The sequence below is a fragment of the Mesocricetus auratus genome, unplaced genomic scaffold, assembly GCF_017639785.1.
Source record: "Mesocricetus auratus isolate SY011 unplaced genomic scaffold, BCM_Maur_2.0 Super-Scaffold_100676, whole genome shotgun sequence".
Classification (NCBI taxonomy): Eukaryota; Metazoa; Chordata; class Mammalia; order Rodentia; family Cricetidae; genus Mesocricetus; species Mesocricetus auratus.
The window spans coordinates 57,999,737-58,019,647 of NW_024429266.1; the positions used below are offsets into that span (position 1 = coordinate 57,999,737).

Below are 19,911 nucleotides of genomic sequence, written 5' to 3' on the forward strand. Positions count from 1 at the left end.
GATACAAAGTAGATTAGTGGTTTCTAGGAGCTGCGAGGAGGGTAGAAAGGTTATTACTAACAGTTATCAGGTCTTTAGTGTGATGACAATATTCTGAAATTAGTGGTGATGGGTTATGAAACCTTTGTTTATGTTAAAAACCTTGAATTTTGGATATTTTAAGCTAGCAGATTGTATGTTATGAATTACATATCAACATTAAAAAGAACAATACAAAATTTTATGATGAGAATGCAATAACTCAAAGAAAAACTTAATATGTGGATTAAACAAAGATGAATGAAGTTTATCTTGAAGATGGGTCATGAACAATATGCTGAATATTGAAGTAAAGGTTGAAAACTACAGAAAAAAGATATTAAATTACAGAAATGATGAAGAGTTCCAGAAGAAAACAGAGAGAATGGAGGGAAGAATTATTTGAAGGAAAAGATGACTAAAATTGTCTACACCGACCAAGTTGTTCTAGAGTAAGAAAACAAAGTCAGATGAATACAGAGACAGCTACCTGTATGTGAATTATGGTCAGATTGATGAAAGCTGCAAAGGAAAAATCTCACAGCACAAGGAGAGTATTTAGTTGCACTCAGAGAAGCAACAGCAAAGTTAACTGCTGACTTCTCAATAAAAACAATGAAAGAAAGGAGACAATGGGAAGAAGTATCCTTAAGAAACAAAAGTCAACTAGAAAGAGATATTTCAACATGAGAAAATATGAAAAAAATCACCAGAAGATCTACATTGAAATAAATAATAAAAACATTTTTGAGATGTGTTCGTATTGTGTAGCCAGATTAGCTTTGAACTTAATCTTCCTGCTTTAGCCTACAAGAAATATAGGGATTACAAGTATATGCCACCTTGACTCTAAATATTTAAATGAAAAGAAAATGATTCCATAGAAGGTTGAATATGCAGGAAAAAATGAGGAGCAACAAAATGGGAGTGTGAGCCTTTTTATGTGTATGGGTCTGTGTATTTGTATCTAAGTAAATATTTACTGTTAAAAGGCAAAAGTAGTAATCTCTTGTGTGGTTGTAAATATATATAAAGTTAGTGGACAGTAAATCAGCAATAGATTCTGGGTTGGAATAGGGGAAGGGATTGTTGAAGAAGCAGTAGAGTGTTAATTTATAGTAAACTTTGGCAAGTCAAGAATATACCCCATAGACTGGCAAAATGGCTTAGTGGTTAAAGGCACTTTCCCCCAAGCCTGAAAATCTGAGTTTGATCCCTGGGATTCAAGAGAGAAGAAGAAACTGGCTCATGCGTGTTGTCCTTTGGACTCTACGTTCACACCATGGCATGTGCATGCATATTCACACAGGCACGTAAATGTTATAAACAGTAACAAGAAAGGAAGCAAAACTTTTTTTTTTTACAAGAATACATGCTGTGTGCTGGGCGGTGGTGGCACATACCTTTAATCCCAGCACTTGGGAGGTAGAGGCAGAGGCAGGCATGGTCTACAGAGCAAGTGCCAGGATAGGTTCCAAAGCTACACAGAAAAACCCTGTCTTGAGAACAAACAAACAAAAAATACATGATGTAAGCTGGATATGGTGGTACACACCAGGCAGGAGGATGGAAAGTTAGGTCTGTTTAGCTGCATGGTGAAACCTTGTATCAAAAAAGCAAAGCAAAACAAAACTTTAAAAAGAGAATACAAGTTGTAATTTATGGTAACCACTAAAGGAATAGTGTCACTATTCAAATAGAAGGAAAAATCTATAGACCACAGGAAAAAGAAGGAAAGAAAGCATTTGCTAAAGGGTTACTAAGGGTTACAGGCTGGATTGTAGCTGTCAGTAGAGGAGGACTTGACCAGTAAGGGTTGCATTTGAGAGGTTAATTTTTGGTGGGTGATGGTACTGTCTTGGGTCTTAATTTTGATGATGGTTCAAAACTTTATTTGTCAAGACACACAGCTACATCCTAAGTGAATAATTCTAACCAAATTTTTAAAAATAGATGAGAAAATAGAAAATAAGAGAGAGGAAGGGGGAACACAAACAAGTTGGCTAGATTAGACAGCAGACAGTAATTACTAGATTTAAACTCGAGTGTACCAGTATTCATAAGTATAAACTGACTTATGCAAATGAAAAGGCAACTATAGTTTTCTGTCAGAATTTTCTCCCATACAGTATTTGTTACTTATAAGAGAGTAAATGAAAGTTGGGTCTGATTACAGGGTCACTCTGTAATCCCAATCGTTATGAACCTGAGGTGAGAGGATTCCAAGTTAGAGGCCAGCCTGGGTTGCATAAGTAAGTTCATGGCTAACTAGGCTGTATACTTAATAAAACCCTGTCGGGAAAAGAGAGGGAGAAAGAATAAGTAAATTTTAAATAAAAGGATACAGAATGGTTTAAATAATAGAAAAACATAACTGACAAATTCAGACCAAGTAAATTTTAATGTAGAAAATATTATTAAATATAAAGAGATATTTCCTAGTTAAAAGTCATAACCAAGAAGAAATATATGTTTAATAACTTAGCTTGGATAATTCAAGTTTTTCAAATGGACAGGATTCAGAGGCAAAATACTTTTCTGGGCAAATGAAATGAAAAATTTCATTAAAAATACTTAAAAACAACAAACTTGACCTTAATGGCTTAAATACTGTGTCCAGCCATTGAGATAAATACACAGTCTTTGAAAAGTACATGGATAGCAGCTCTGTTTGAAATATAAATGGATCATTTAAAGTTTAAGTATGTATAGGAGAGGAAAAAGTAAAGCTTTTAAATGAAAAGTCTTTTGAGACTGTAGTTTTGTCCATCCCTGAGTGTATCATTGTGTTCATCTTGTGTGTTCATCTTGTGGGTAGGGAGGGAGAGAGAGAGATTCTGTCTGTGTACACACACACACACACACACACACACACACACACACACACACACACACACACACACACACACACACACACACACACCACCGCCCCAATTCAGGGCTGGAGATCATTCCCCACCCTCCAGCCTTTGCCCACACTGTACCACTGAGTTACAATTCCAGCTCTTAAATGAGGTATCAGAGCCGAAACTCTGGCCTTTTTTTCCTTCTCACAATTCAGTGCTTTTTTTTTTTCATGGAGTGAGGTATATTAGCAAGAGGCAAGGTGCTTTCCAAAAGGATATGGATTTTTGTTGTTGTTTTTGTTTTTGGAAACGGGTTTCTTGCATAAAACTGGCTGTCCTGGGACTTGCTCTGGACAAGGCTGGCTTTGAACTTACAGAGATCTGTCTCTGCCTCTGCCTCCCAGGTGCTGCGATTAAAGGTGTGCACCATTGTGCTAAGGATTTTGATTTCTTAAGCAGTGTGCATAGACCATGATGGATGGGGGAATAGCTGTACCCAAATGAGTGCGCACAGGAGGCTATAAGCCACCAGTGTGGCTGGGGAGAGCTACTCAGTACTCTAAAGTTTGCAGTATGTTCCTCTTAGATCTGACCCTGAAGCCTGAAGTGCCGGGAAAATGTGTTCATGATTAATTAAACCCTCTGGAGCTTCTTCCTTTCTCTGTACTGAGATTCTAAGGCAAGTCAAGACTTCTAACACTACACTGATTCCCGATGAATTGGCTTTACTGCTAAGTTCCTCTTTCTCATTTAATCAGCAGTTTTCTCATTTAGGCATTTCCTGTAGAATGCTGCTGACTCTTTCATTTCCTACCAGGCTGCTTTCCTCTTCTCAGTGTTTGCATGCCAACTTTCAGATAAGCTCTGTTACCTCTTGTCCCGGCCCAGCCATCTGGGAACCACACAGGCGTTCTTCATACTTTCCAACTCCTGGGACTTGCTTTTGTAGGAGGGCATATGCTTGCAAGCACCTTACTATGATGGCTCTCTTTCTTTCTAAGCCATTGCTAGCTTTGCTTCCTGAGTTCATTTTATGTCTACTGAGAGATTGGTGTCCTCTTTGCCTTTGTGTCTTTTGTTCCTTGTGTGTCCCGATCTACAGATTCACCTTGATACAATTTCTATGCCTCAGATGTCCAGCCTTGGAAATGCAGTAGGCATTTACCCTCAGGATAACTTCAGTAAATGTTTTTGGAATGAGATCCAAATCTGAAGACACATTCTCATTCAAGGCATTATCCTGAAGAGTAACCACAGATGGAGATTTGCCAAGATAGCAATTATAATGATGACCTAAAAGTAAAAACTTAGATGTGGGTTTTCTTTCTTGGATATTGTTTTGAGCTTATTTTCTTAGTATAGGATATATCTTTCTAAGAGACTAGGACAAACATGAAGTTCAAACTATGCTATTAGAGGTCTTGAGAGAACAGGTGGCCTTCAGTGTCTTTCTGCCTCCTACTCCCATTGACCTGTCCCTCCAGTGGGGTTCAGTCTTGTCTGGATTATCTATTTCACTTAGAAAATGTAGTAGAGTCCAGGTTTAGGGGTAAGGGAGGCTTTTTTTCCCTATAATCTTATTTTCCCCCTAATATCAATATAATCTTAGTTATGAGATTCTCATGTAGTTTTTATTATACTGATGTTTTCTTTTTTTTCTTGTTTCTTTTGAGCTTTGTCCTCGAAGGGATGTTGAATTTTGTCAGGGGCATTTTCTACATTTGTTTGATGCTCATGTGACTCTGTCCTGCTAATATCTACTTATATGTTGTGTCGTACTTAATGATTTGCATATGTTGAACTAAACCCTTGGAATAAAAACAAAACTTGGTCACATGTGTAATCTTAAAGCATTCTTAAATTCAGCTTGCAACAATTTTTGTGTCTGTGTTCATAGGGCGACTGGTCTGTGTAGCTTTCTTTTTTTGTTGTATCTTGTCTAGTTTCATACAGGAAGTTTAACACTGTTCCCTCTCTTCCTGGGTGATGGAACAGATTGGAGAGCATTGGTATTCACTCTTCTTAAAACTCTTAAAATTTAGTGGCAAATCCTTTTGATGTTATTGCTACTCCATTCTTAGTTATTGTTTTGAATTTGACTTTTTTGTGTCTTCTTTATGTAATGGTAGTTATCCAGTACAGGAGTTTACCCATTTCTTCTACATTTTCAGGAATATAACTTTTCATATTGAGCTCTAATGATCTTATGGATATCATTGGAATCCCAATTGTCATGTCCTAATTTTATTGAGTCTTTTATCTCATCAGCTAATGGTTTGTTAGCAGCCTTCTTTATTTTTACAAAACAACTCTTTGATGCTTTGTCTTGCTCTTTTAGTGTCCATTTTATTACCTTATGCTTTTATCTTCATTGTTTCTTTTTGTCCACTGCTTCGGAGTTTGGCATGTTCTTGTTTTTTCCTTAGGTCCAAAGTGTATTATTAATTAGGTTTGAGTTTTTGTTGTTGTTTTGTATATTTTTTAATGTGAATACTCATAGCTGTAAATTTTCTTCTTAGAACTACCTAAGCTATATCCCAAATGTTCTGGTAAGTTTTGCTTTTATTTTCATTTGATTCCAAGAATTTTCAAATTTCTGATTTCTCATCTTAAAGTATATTTTTACATATATATATTTTAAAATAATTTCTATTACTATTGCTTTCTTGTTTAATTCTGCTGTGATAGGAAAATATACAATTTTATTCCTGTCCTTTTGTGTGAGGTAAGACTTGCTCTGTGACTAGAATTTGGCATACATTAGAAGAGGATACATGAGATGCTGAGAACTTACATTCTGTAACTTTGGGATGGAATATTCTATCTTTATCTGCTAAATCCATTTGAACTATGGTGTAGTTTAGTTCTGAGGTTTCTATGCTGATTTTTAGTATGGATTTTATTTGATTATTTTTAAAATATATTTATTTTACATCCCAACTGTAATTTTCCCCTTCCTCTTCTTCTTCTAGTCCTCCCGCAACCCAGTTTCCCTCCTCCTACCCCCCAATCCTCTCCTCCATTTCTATTCAGAAAAGGGCAGCCCTCCCATATGTGTCAACAAAACATGGCATATTGAGTTACAGTAAAACTAATGAGCAAATTGGCAAAGAATGGGCTGGCAAAACCAGCAGAGACAGCTGATCTGAACAGGGGAGTGCTCTTGGACCCCAGACCGACAGTGGGGAGGCCAGAATGGGACTGATCTGGACCCCCCAAATGTGAGTGTCAGTGAGAAGGCCTGGACAACCTATGGGGCTCTGAGCTGTGGATCAGTGTCTATCCCTGGTATACAATCTGTCTTCATGTGCCTATAGCACAAAGAGAGATGCTCTCTCAGCCTGGACTCTTAGGGGAGTGCCTTGACCCTACCAAGAGTAAAATGATAGACTCTAGACATCCTCTATGTGGAAGGATTTGGCAATAGGGTGGGAGGGAGGGTGGAAGGGGAGTGCGGGAGGAGGGGAGGGAGAGGGAACTGGGATTGACATGTAAAACAAGCTATTTAAAATTAAAATAAAAAAAATAAAAAAATAAAAAAAAACTAAGCATCTCCCCTTGTAATTAGGCTCGACAAGGCTACTCAGTGTGAGAAATAGGATCCCCAAAACCAAGCAAAGAATAAGGGACAGCCCCTGCTCCTACTGTTAGGAGTTCCACAAGAAGACCAAGCTACATAACTGTCACATATATGCAGAGGGCCTAGGTTAGTCTCCTAGCCCCTATGAGCCCAGGTTAGCTGATTCTGTGGGTTTTCTTATGATGTCCTTGATCTCTCTGCCTCCTGCAAGGATGACCTATTTAAATATGAGAATGGGATGTCAAAATCACTCTGTGTTATTATTGATTTGGAATCTGTCTATTATTTCTTCCATTTGGTTTTGGGGTTTTGTTTGTTTTACCGTTTTGAGTTTATTAAGATTTTAGTGTATATTTAGGCAAAATTGGGGCGGCTCCAGAAAAACAAACAGTAGTTAGGGTATGATAGAGTAGGCCTGTAACCCCAGCAAATGGGAGACGAAGGCAGGAGGGTTCAAAAGCTTAAGAGCATCTTTGGTTATGTAGGGAGATTGAGACCAGCCTGTGGTGTCTCAAACAATAAATTGGAGTGTGTAGCCAAGATAAAGGTGTAAGCTTCTAAGAGGAGTCTCTCCTCCATTGATTTTTCAGTGATTTTATATTTTAGTGGCTTTGCTTTTTTAAAAAAAATACTATGCTGTTTTTTGTTTGTTTGTTTGTTTGTTTTAGATAATTCAAAAGGAATCTGAAACAAGTAGTTTCAGGTTTATAGTGTGTCAGAGTTCTTCTGTAATATGACTCTATTTTCCTGGGAAAATTCAACTATACTCATTAACTTCTGAGTGAAATGGCTGTTGGGGAAATTAGCTTTTATGGTGCTTACAAACTCGAAAGATTCCAAACATTATTTTTTAGCCGGTATATAAGCTTTTGAGATTCACTTATACTGAAGCAGGTTTGTCGTAGCTGAAATAGTCATTTGTAATTAGAAAGGCAAATACAAAGTAGGAGGATTTACTATGTAATCGCTGGATTTTTTAAGAACTCAGATTTCTGTTTCTGGCAAGCTGGACTGAGATAAGAAAAAAAATCCTTCAACTAAGATCATTCCATTTCTATTAATGTCTTTGAGATGGAAAGAATTACATTCTGATAGGCTCAGACGTCAGGTCAGCGTCTATCTTTCTCACCAGACTGTGAACTTTTAAACTCTTGGTTTTATATTCAAGCCACAAGTATATGACATATAATAGATGCTCTATAAATATTTGCTGATGGCTTTTGGGGGGGTACATTCTCTAAAATCCAGCTGTCTTTCCCCCTTGCCAGAATCCAGTAATTAAACCTAAACCTACTTTGAACTGTAATCAGCTATCTCAAGAAGAGAAGTTATTTAGCATCCATCTTGGTTGGTGGGCTCTAATCCTATCACTACTACTTTAAATTTAGTGAGCTATGACTAGTATTTAAAAAGTGGAAAAGAATAGGAAATACAAGAAGGCACTACGTAATACACATAGGTTTTCATTGTAGACATACTGGATTATAATTTCAAAACTGAATGTCCTTGCCTCCTACCCACATTCAGAAAAGCATTTCCAGTCTCTCTCTCTCTCTCTCTCTCTCTCTCTCTCTCTCTCTCTCTCTCTCTCTCTCTCTCTCTCTCTCTCTCTCTCTCTCTCTCTCTCTCTCTCCCTCCCTCCCTCCCTCCCTCCCTCTCTCCCTCCCTCTCCAACCCCAAACCAGCCTTTCTTTAAAACATTTGTGCTGCAATGTAATTACTATTGTTGTTATCAATTGTCATACTAGAGATTCACCACCAAGGCCTTGAACTGTTAAGCAAGGCTTCTACCACCAAAGTATACCTCTAGCACTCTATCTGTATGTTGTATGACCTTGATCTTCCCAGAGTATAAGGTCCTATAAAGTTCAACCTTGCTAGAGTCATTGATTTCCTCTTCTTATACACAGGCCTTTCTTAAACACAGGCAAGGAAATGTGGTTGAAGGGAAATTCAGAAGTTAATTCTCAGTTGTGACCTGCTAAGTCTCCACTCTGCACCCCCTTCAGCAATAGCCCCCACTGCACCATGTTTTTGTTCAATGAGTTGGATAGGAGAGGCCAGCCAGGTTCAGTTACTACCTTCACTAACACTGGCCCTGATATCTTATAGACCACTCCCTTAAGCTCTGTCCTAACCTTGCAAAGCATTCTGGGCAAAGTGCCAGCTCAGGAACTTGGCCTTTTGAAATAGAGTGTCCCCAAACCTCCACTCTGGATTTGGTGGCATGTCTCCTGCTGCAGAGCTTAATAGCATTTATAACCCTTTCCTCTGTGATCTGGAAATGTCGATTCAGTTTTAAACTAGTTTTTTTTTTTTTTTTGAACAGTTGGCCTCTGATACATCTTTGGGGTGAAGAGAGGATGCTAGCACTGATAGAGAATTGTGCACTTGAAAATTGGATTCCTTTTTGGAAAACTGCTGATATAGTCTCATGTCACAGAATTAAATGACCCTGCTGTTTCTACCTGCTGACAGCTTCAGTCTTGGGACCAACTGAAATTAGCTCCTACCACATGGCAGAAACATGATTTCAAAAATACACACAAACAAGGAGAGGTTTTGTGCCTAGTAAAAATTTTGTGGTGTGGATAGGCAAATTACACTAAGCTAGTCTGAATAAGCAGAAAATTAAGTAGTGATCGTTCTAGTGCAGACTAGTTTTAGAACTCATTTATAATTGGTGGAGTTTTTGTTTGTTTAAGCTAGCAGACAAATCCATTGACATGCAAGAAATATGTGGACTTTAAAAAGTACAAAGAAGAGGGACAGGAGCTCCAGAGATGGCTCATTGGTTAAGAGCACTGTTGCTCTTTCAGAGAGCCCAAGTTTAGTTAGGTCCCAGAACCCACATCATCTGTCAGCTTATAACTGTCTGTACTCCAGACCCAGAGGATCTGATGCCTCTGGCCTCCTCAAGCATCTGCACTCACATGCATATACCCATGTGCAGGCATGCACACCTATACATAATTAAAAATAATAAAAATAAACCAAAAAATTAAAAGGGAATAAGTGATAGCCTTACATTCAGATAGAGCAAAGCACCCATTTCTGCTGCCTTACTTTTGGGCACAGGGTGGTGGTGGGGACTGGGGGCTTTGGGGCACTGTGGAGATGAGGCTGTATGTCCAGTCCTTATCTGTTCGAAAAGGAAGACTTCTTTCTGGTTTTGTAAGTGAACAGCTGGAAGGAGCTGTTGTTGCAACCTCATTTCTGACTACCCCTGCTTTTGTAGCAGGCAGAGTGGGTTTCCCACTCTGGCCAAAAATGGTTGTGATAAGTTTCAAAATAAAAGATCCAGATATGAGCACTCCATCACACTTCCTATCCTATTGTTAATTGTGCCACATTCCTATTTTAATTTTAGCTACCTTTCTTTTCTTTTTCTTCCTTTCTTTTCCTTTTTTAAAGACGAAGATAACTATGCAAATACTCAAAAGAAAAACTACCCAAAGTTAACCACCCCCATCTTCTGTTTGGTTTCCTGCAATGTTTAGATGACTCATTCTCTTCCAAGAAATTTTAAAGAAACGAGATCAGGCCGTGTGTTGGTGCACAAAGACTGCTCTGTAAATTCCTCTTCTGCACTGCCTAGAAATCCTTTGCTTCTTTATAGAGAAAGGAAAGCTCTGCAGCCCTCATTGTCTTGGACTTGGCTTCATCGGTTTTGTTGTTCCTAGGAATAAATGTGCTCCTTGTCTTTGGGTGGGGTTCCCCCTTAGCCTCCCAGCTCCTTTAACCCCTCTGAAGAGATCTGCACGGAAGCACTTCCTGATGCCTTGCTTTCCCTGAAAGCATACTGTTAAGGCTTCTGAGACAGAGAACAGGTGGCCTTTTATCATCTGTGAAAGGAGAGACACTGGCCAGTTTCTGCCTGTCTTCTGAGTCAGCATTGCACCTGATAGGAGCTTTAATTGTAGTTTGTGCCCAGCTCAGCCAGAGGGGAGTGGTAAATCTGATTGCTTCAGCAGCTTGTTCAAATAAACAGGGATAACAGTTCATTGGTCCTCCCGACTAATCAGAACACAAAAGGAAACATCTGCTTGTCTTAATTGCTATTTTATTGGTTAGACTTTCCCTCCTCTCCCCCTCCCTTCCTCTTCTCACTCCTGAACTCCTATTAGTTTATTTAAGTCACAGCTAAACAACATAGCATAGGATCAGGTCCTGTCTCATTTTTCCTTTGCCATTTAAACATAAGGATGGGGTGAGAAGGGCTGGAAGACTGGCAAAGGGAGCTGCTGGAGCTGGGAGCCAGGGTGGACACTTGACTGGTGCTCAGGTCTCCTCTGACCTTGACTCTGAGGCCGATGGTGAGTCATTTTCTCCTCTCTTCACCTACTTGCTCCTCTTTCGCTTCTGTGGAGCTCAGCCTTCCCCACCATGGGAGGGGCTACAGGGTGAAGTTGTAGATGAGAGGCAATCTTTCTTGTGACTTTTGCAAGCAGGTTATTAAATGAATGAATGGTACTAGGAATAGGAAATCTAAAACCGGCAAGATGCCCCTGAAACTTTCATTTTTGCTAGCATCTGGGTCCTTGCAGAGAACTTGTGCATGGCCTTTTCCTCTGCTCTGAAGTCAGCTTGTTTAGCTCTAATATGGATATGCTGTTAGAAATAAGTTCGAGCCTCCAAGAAAGAGACCACCATTCCAATTGAAGTGTATCTAAAAGGCAGAACTTTAATGTTGGTCAAGAGTAAACAAGAGAAGTTTTATTCATGACCAAGCACACAAGGCCAGGAAATGTTCTTGGTTTTTATTCTAAAGCAGGTGGTGACTGTCTACCATTGGATAGTTTCCCACCTCAGTCTTTCACAATTGGCTAGCTTTGTAAGAATCAGCACAAAGGAAATAAAGGGGCCAGACATAAAAGTTCCAAGAATGCATTGGAGCCTTGAATGAATAAGAGGGTTTTGGGAGGACGGGGGGGGAGCAGCTTAAAGCATTTACGTAAGGGTTTTACAAGGTGGAAGAGATTAAAAAAAGATTTGAATTCTTTGTTGTAAACAAGTTTTATGTGTTTGACAGAAAAGACTACTATTTAATGTTTCTTACAATAAGGAAACAGTCAAAACATCATGTAGAACGATTGAATGGTAGAGGTTGGTGTCACAGTAAGCTTCAGCTGTCAACTTGACACAATCCTAGAGTCAACTGGGAAGGGGGAGCCTCAGCTGAGGAATCCCTGTAGGATTGTCCTGTGAGACATTTTTAAATTGCTGTTTGATGTAGGGAGGCTTAGCCCACTGTGGGCAGTACCATTCTAGGCGGGTAAACCTGGGCTGTCTAAGAAACTTAGCTGAAGGTGAGTCTGGAAGCTAACCAGTAAGCAGCAGCATTCCTCTGTGGTGCTGCTCCAGTTTCTGCCTTGAGATCCTGCCCTGACTTCCCTCAGTGATAGCACTGGGCTGTATAAGCCAAGACAATTCTTGCTTCCCCTAAGTTGATTTTGAAAAATCATCAGAGAACCCAAACTAGGACACTTGGAAAATGTCTTAATTTTTTAATTACTATTTTAGATTAGCTTATAAAATAATGAGTTTCATTCTGGCTCCCCTGCCCCCCTTTAGAGACAGGAACTCTGTCTGTAGACCAGGCTGGCCTCAGACTCACAGAGATCCACCTGCCTCTGCCTTCTGAGTTCTGGGACTAAAGGTGTGCGCCACCACCGCCCTGGGCCATCTTGGCATCTTAACACGTATGTGTTATTCTATTTTGTTCTCACCTGTTTCCTCCCTCCTTCAGAGTTCTTTCTGTGTTCCTCCCTCCAGCTGTTTCCCTTTCTCCCCCCAGTTAACACCAACTTCTGCTTTCTTATTACATGTGTTCTGTTACTCTATTTCCCAGCTCTCTTAAAATCTCTTCCTCCACTTTAATAATCTTTTTAGTTCATGGCCTACACATGCAATTTTAAGTCAGGATTCTTTATGAGAGAGCAAATGTGGTATTTACTTTCCTGAGTCTGACTTATTTCACTTACCATAGTTTCCAGGTCTATCCATTTTCTTTCAAAAGTCATGACTTCACTTTTCTTCATGACTACATAAAAATTTATTCCTCTATTCATTTGTTGGTGGACTAGCATAATAATTCCATTTCCTGTAGGTATACTCCCAAGATTGGCATAGCTGGGTTATAGAGCTGTTTTAGTTTTTGAGAACCCAGCATTTGTTGTTACAGTTTTCTTATGACACCACTCTAACTGGGGTGTGATGGAATCTAAAAGCAACTTAATTTGCATTTCTCTAATGCTAAGGAACTTGACTAATTTTCAAATATTTACTGGCCACTTGTATTTATTCCTGTAGGAACTATCTGCTCAGTTCATTAGCCCATTATTGATTAGATGGGCTTTGGGTTTGGAGGTGTGTTAAGTAGGCACCTGAGCTGTTTGTCCCAGTTTTGAAACTTAACACTTTTTTGAGGTATTTAATTTTTAAGGTATTTGTGGATTATATATAACCAGATGCATACTTGGAAAAGACTTTTCGCCCATTCTGTAGACTCTCTTCACTCTGATAGTTGTTTCCTTTGCTACACAAAATGCTTTTTTTAATTTGATGTAATCCACTTTCTCAGTTTTTTAAGATTATTTCCTTGCTACTGGAGTCCTTTTCAGAAAGACCTTACAAATGCATATATCTTAAAATATCTCCCCTGTGTTTTCCTATAGATGTTTCAGAGTTCCAGATCTTACAGTAAGAGGGAAAGACTTTCATTTTACAGAAGACAAATTAAGCCCAGAGAGATTGACCAGAGCAGACAAATTATAGCAAGTGCTGTGGTTTGGATATGAAATGTCCTTCATAGGTTCATGTGTTGGACACTTGGTCCCCAGATGGTGGCGCTATTTGGGAAGGTTGTGGAACCTTTAGGAGTTGGAAACTTCCTGGAAGAAGTGAGTCAAGGGTGGCAGGCCTTGAAGTTTTTTATAGCTCATCTTCACAGCCGGTTCATTCTCTGCTTCCTGACTTGCCAGCTTCCCCATTCCTTCCACCAAGCCTTCCCCACCAAAATGAGATGTATCCTCTTGAACTCTAAACCACAATAAACCATGCCTTCCTTAAATTGCTTCTTGAAAGGTATTTTGTCAACTCAATAATATAACAAATATACAGCAGGTGACAGGAAAGCTGAGACTACCAACAACTTTTGTAAGTGCTAATTTGGGGGTCCTTCCACCCTGTTTTTTAAAATTGTTAAGTACAAAACACATAGCTACTCATGAAAGAAGTCACACCTGTGTTAAATTCCAATGAATACCCTAATTGTGGGGTGAGGGGAAGCAAAGAACTCCTTAATAGTAAAGTGGCAAAACAGTTTGTTTCGTTTTGTTTTTTTTTTTTGGTTTTCCAAGACAGGGTTTCTCTGTGTAACAGCCCTAGCTGTCCCGGAACTCACTCTGTAGACCTGGCTGGTTCGAACTCAAGAGATCCACCTCCCTCTACCTCCCAAGTCCTGGGGTCAAAGGCATGCGCCACCACCGCCTGGTGCAAAACAGTTGTTAGAGTGTTCAGGGTTGAGCTGGCAAGATGACAAAGTGGGTAAAGGCTCTTGCTAACAGACCTGACAACCTGAGTTTGATGCCCAGAAACTACATGCTGGAAAGAGCTGACTCATGCAAGTTTTCTCTGTCCACTGTGTACCCGATTCCCTGTGTGCACACACAACACACACCTTGAAAGAAGCAGTATGAATGAAAGGACTTGTCCCTTGCCCTGGAGATGAGCTATGATGAGTGTCATTTAAGGGCTGGAGATACAGTCCAGTAGTGGAGTGCTTGCCTGGCACCCACAAGACCCCAGGTTCAATTCTCAGTATGAATAAGTAAAAACTTAGAAGTGTGCTTGAGTGTTGTAGTTATCTGAAGGGCAATGCCTTGATGATACCAATTGTTTTTATTCTCTGCCTTCTTGGGCGTGGCTTCTAACATTTGATGCATTTCTTTCCTGCTTCGTCCTTCTTTTGTTCCTACTATTCTGTGTGCTTAGATGCCATCCTAGGGTAGGCAGCAACAGAGGATCAGAGAGCTACTGCTGCTCAGAATTAGCCTCAACATATATTATAGAGTCAGGTAGTATTAGCTAAATGTTGCAGGAAGTCATTATTAAAGAACCACTCCTTGGGAATTTGGGAAAGAAATGAAGCAAGGGAGAATTGGGTAACCTTTAACATCTGTGCCAAAAAAAAAAAATGCACTGAATTTTAGGTGGTCTTTCCTTCTGTGGAGATGTGCAGGCCAATCCTGTGGGTCCTAGCTTGCTGTAGTTTGTGTGCTGTCGGGTTGGAAGTACAATCCATTCCTGCTTGGAGGTCTTTGGATATCCTCTTTTTTCTTTTCTTTTTTCTTTCTTTTTTGTCTCATCTTACTTTACATCTTACTTTCCTTAGTAATCCAGTGGATTACTAAGCATGCCTGAAAATATCTGAGAAAGCATGGTCTACCTAACCACAGTTGCTAGGTAGGATATGACTCTCAGGCCTGCTGTTGAGACCAATTGAAAAGTCAAAGGCTGTAACCCATTTTCCCTCTACATGATTACTTTTACTGGACTATAGAAAGTGCTTGTTTCATTTCATTAAAACTCTTTGAGTAATCTGACCATAATTGGTTATCTGATTTGCTAGGTTAAAGGATGGTCCGTAATTGAGGCTGTGCCATTTGTAGAGCCTGTGCTGATCTTGCCTTTGCTGGCCCCTCCCATCTCCTTCTGTTTTTCAATTAACCTTCCTTCTCTTTTCTTTACAGAGTAAAGAAGTTGGCCAACAGCTCCAAGATGATTTGATGAAGGTCCTGAACGAGCTTTATTCGGTAAATCAGATAGACCCCCTGCGTCTTTGATCCTAGAGAGAAGCAGCGTTTGGAAGTTTGGAGCCATAATCATGTCAGCAACAGAACTCAGCTAAGGCTGAGGACACTGCATATCCCCATTGGGGGTGACCCCACCCATATGTTTTTCCACATTCAAGTTTTTCTAAACCAAATGAGCCAAAAAATATTTTTCCAGTTGTGCAATCTTACTGTGGCTTCATCTGGGGCACCACTGAAAGAGAGCAGCCAAGGTCTAGGTTACCAGCACAGCTGTCACCATTACCAGCAAGCCAGGAACCCCAGCTTCATGGCAAAGAATGTAGCTACATTGCACTACTGCTTGTTGGAAAGCATGTGTAGTCAGTCATAAGTTATGCATCAGACCTTAGATTGATTGTGGTTTGAGCAGAGCAGATGCTGTAAAGCAGATTCCTAAAGTCTGCAATGTAAAGTACCACTTCAGGCAAAGAGAATGTTGCAAAAACACAGAAGAGGTGAGCCATGGGCTTGGATAAAAGAGCGCAGTCTGCCTTGAACTCTCTCAGACTGTAGACTTGTAGACTGATATGTGCTGTGTCCCAGAAGTGCTGGTGGTTAATTTCTCACAGCCATGTTTTGTTAATTATATTGGAAACATGCACCCACCAAGGAAGTTCTTGTGGTCATAGAAGGAATGCTTCAATTGTACAACTTGTAGCTTTTATAGACCCTTTCTGAAGTTTGGTTGTATCAGTACTGTGTGTCATTTTCCAGAATTGCCCTTATCTATTTGAAGATGAAAACTATTTTCTGTGTTTACTTGTCCCTTTTCCCTTTTCCCCTTCCTTGCTTCACCCTCTTCCTTCACAGGATGGGCAGGCAGTGGTGATATGCGTCACAAGCATTTGGGATCAGAGAATTCCACATTCTTGATCCAGAAGCCTAGGTGTGGCCATTATGTCATGGCAACTGTTGGTAAATAGAAGTAGAGTAGTCATCTAATTTGTATCCAGTGATGCTCCCATTGTTTTGAATTTCTACTCTGTGACTCTTATACTCTGAAGCCAAATAATAGGCAGTACCCTTTGTACCCCAAGTTTTCGTTTCTCTCAAATGAAGTTAAGACTTTTTAAAAATAGAATCATGGCACTGTGAGCCGTTTTCAGACTGAATGAGTTTCCTGAACCTTATCTTTTCATTGCTTTGCTTCTCTTTATTTTTAGAGCATCTTTTAGGTACTAAGAAGAACTGAGACTTGCCTCCATAGGGAATTCCATAGGATAACAAATGATACGTTATTGTAGGGCTACTTTTGCTTTCCCCCCAAAAAAGCATCTTGGGTCTTTGCTGTTTGCTGCTGTTTCTCTGGTCAAGTAGCAAACCTCACACCAACTCAGATCCAGCATACTACATTTAGAGTGAGGCAACAGAGGAAGAACTGTTAGCTTTTACACAGAGTTGCAGGTCACTTCATAAGCCTTGGCTTAAAAAGCAAATGGTAGTGTGTAAACTGTGCTGGAATGAGGAAGAAAACCATGGTGCTTGCTGATGAAGTCCAAGCTGGGAGACCTAGCCCCTAACCCCTATTTACTTTTTTTAATAGTTGCTTTGCATGTGCATAAGGGACCATTCTTGGAAGTTGGTTCTCTTCTGCCACCTTGTGGGATCTGGGCATCTAACTCAGGTCATTAGATCTCTACCTACTCAACCATCTCCCATTCAAGACTTCTGTGATTAGTGTTCAGATCATTATTGGCCAATTGCTTCTGTGGCCACCATGTGCCCTCAGTTACTCTAGAGCATAAAGCCTTGTCACTAGCATTCACATGCAGAATTGGTGAGTGTGCTGCCCCTCTGCTTTGAGGTGAATTGGTATACTTACTGTTTGTTCAAGTCCCAAGTAAGGCTTAGATTTTTACCTCTAAATGGAAAGAGAGAAATGGAAGAGGGCACCAAAAAGTTCCAGAGAGGGCAGAACACTCCGGGACAGTGAGTCTTAAACAGGGTGATCTCCTCTCCCCCACCCCCATCCCCTCAAAATGGAATGTGTGGCTGTCTCTGCTCATGTTTTCAGTTGTCACAACTGGAGCAGTTGGTAGCCTGGTGTCATCTGAAAAGTAGGGGCCAAATATGCTGGTAATATACTACAATGTGTGGAACGGTATACCACAGTAATTATTCAGCTCCAAATGTCAGTAGTACTGAAACTGAGAAACCTGGATGTGTTGACTCTAGGTTGCTAAGGAGGTTCTATCCTGTCCTGACTGGTAGCTGTATGCAGCTGGAGGGATACCTCCCACTGCAAAAGTCAGCATGATGAGACTTGACGTCAAGTTTGTTGGTTTGCCATCCTCCTCTTCCCCAGAATCATCAGCAAAACACCATGCTCTGATACCTGTATGCTGTGTGGCTATCAGTGATCAAAGAATTCATATTTCCAAAATATCAGACTATAGTTAAGAATCAAGTGAGTTTGAAGGTTCTATATAGGTCATTAGAAAAGTTGTAGGATGAAATTAAGAGTTATTGGTTGTGTAGGGCAAGGTTAGTTTAGGACTGGTCTGAAATAGACCTGAGATTAGGGTGATCCATCCCTTTTTGCTGGTTAGCCTAGTGCTCAGGAAGAGAGAACCAGATATGGTTAGATACCTTTAATTCAGCACTTGAGAAGCAGAAGCAGGTGGATCTGTTGTGTTCAAGGCCAGCCTGGTCTACATAGTGAGTTACAGGACAGCCAGGGCTACACAGTTTCCAGGCACATATTTTCAATGCTGAATTGGTAGTCTTGAGGAAAGCAGGATGTTGGTCCACCCTGCATGAGATAGTGGTTTCCTCAAGTAGGAAGTTGATAGTACTGCATGTTGGCTTTGGAAAGCTATTTGCTGTACATAAACTCTTTGGGGAGAGTTTCTTCTAAGCATTTCCCTTATGTGCTCTATTTAAGAAAACAGGAAAGAGTCTCTGCTTTCACTGATCCTGTCAGCAATAGGGCTTATTTGTGATTCATGTGGCAATGGAAAAAGAGATGAGGGTATTAAGAAACCCTCTTTATTTCTCAGCGCTCTTCTTGCACCTGCCCTTAATACCCATGAATACTTCTTTTGAGGGAACCAGTTACTCAAGAGTTGATAATCTAAGTGCTTTCAAACCTTGTTGACCCGAGGGCCAGAGCTCAGGTAGTTCTAAATAAAGATACCTTTGAACAAGAGATCCAGAGTCCCACCATAAGGAGCCAGCTGCCCCTCTACACCTTCCTCTTCTGCTCCAAGGAGCTTTGATTTCCCTGACTTAGTATTTTGTGCCAGGGGGAGTTTCCACAGCTGTTCTTCCAGAGAGCAGCCCAAGTGATTCTTGCACATATGTATGCTGGTCCATTATCCCCCTGTCCATCACAGTGAGCTGGCTAGCTTGTAAGCCATGGTAAAGCGGTTTTCATTTTCTTTCTGATGTTGTAGGAATGCCTTTGAAGTTAGAGCGCAGTGCTTCCCAAAGAACTCTGGGATTGTCTGTCTCAACTGTACAGAGAGGCTGTGTCTGGAAAATCCCAGGAAGCCCCCACAGGAAAGAGTGTCTATGGAGTCAGGGAAGCCACATGGATTGACCATGAAGAGCCAAGTAAACGCTAACTTGAGAGAGAGAGGGAGAGGGAGAGGGAGAGGGAGAGGGAGAGGGAGAGGGAGAGGGAGAGGGAGAGAGAGAGAGAGAGAGAGAGAGAGAGAGAGAGAGAGAGGTAGTGGGACTCTGGGACTGTCTTTACCCCAGAGGTTTTATGCTTCGGTACCATCCCTGACTGGTTGCAAAGCTGCTTTAAATTGAAATTCAGCACCTGTTCCCTTGAAACACTGTCAGCTAGTAGTCCCCTGATACTGTTTGTCTGTTTGACCCTGTCATTAGGCAGTAGGGATACAAAGACAAAAGATAGTACTAAAACCAAGGCATTTAATTTTAATGTTGTGGGAGGGGTGAAGCAGCTAGCAAAAATGAGATAACTCTTTTACATATCTGGAGGGAGGAAATGGGTCCCGCTCCTTGAAAAGGTACAAGAATTCAATCATAATTGCCAGTTGCCAAGAACTCTTGGATTTTCACCCTATATTCTCCCTAATTTCCTTCACTGAGGACTTATTTCATGGTGCTATATCTTTTCCATTTTCAGTCTCTCTCTAGGGCTCTTATTGATAAACTTTTTAGCCTTTTGTTCTCTCTATACTATGTTTCCTGCAAGGAACTTGTGTGTGTCTGTCTGTCTGTCTGTCTGTCTGTCTGTCTGTCTGTCTGTCTGTCTGTCTGTGTGTCTGTGTCTCGAGGCCAGAGATCCACCTGCCTCTGCCTCCTGAATGCTGACACTAAAGGCATGGGCCATCATTCCTGGCTGCCTGCTCATATTTTAAAGTGAAGCATATATAACATTTCCCAACTTTGGAAGAGAATGCAAAGGAAAAAGTCATGCTATCTTTGAGAATTTAATTTCTTAGATTGGGTAATGTTTTATTTTCTTTTAATCAGAGGTTTCTTTACATTCTTTAAGGCAAGGAACAATATAAATAGTTGTTTTAGTCATTGTTGTTAGTAATGTAATTCTTGGGGTGCTTTGATTTCCCATGTTCATTTGCCATGTTTTCTTTTTATTCTATATTTCATAAAATGAAAATTCACTGTTTTAGAAAGTACT

At 40.3% G+C, this 19,911-nt stretch overlaps 1 protein-coding gene across 8 annotated transcripts in view; it reads left to right on the top strand.

The window, feature by feature from the left end:
* Positions 1-19,911, top strand: part of Srgap2 (SLIT-ROBO Rho GTPase activating protein 2) — a 215,306-nt gene that overhangs the window by 128,843 nt on the left and 66,552 nt on the right. For 7 of the 8 annotated variants that reach the window (XM_005079849.4, XM_013120382.3, XM_021232878.2 and 4 more), the window contains exon 5: positions 15,198-15,260. In XM_005079849.4, the coding sequence (XP_005079906.1) occupies positions 15,198-15,260 (63 nt within the window). Of the gene's footprint in view, positions 1-10,523; positions 10,761-15,197; positions 15,261-19,911 lie in introns of those variants that run through there. The other variant, XM_021232879.2, reaches the window with a different exon arrangement.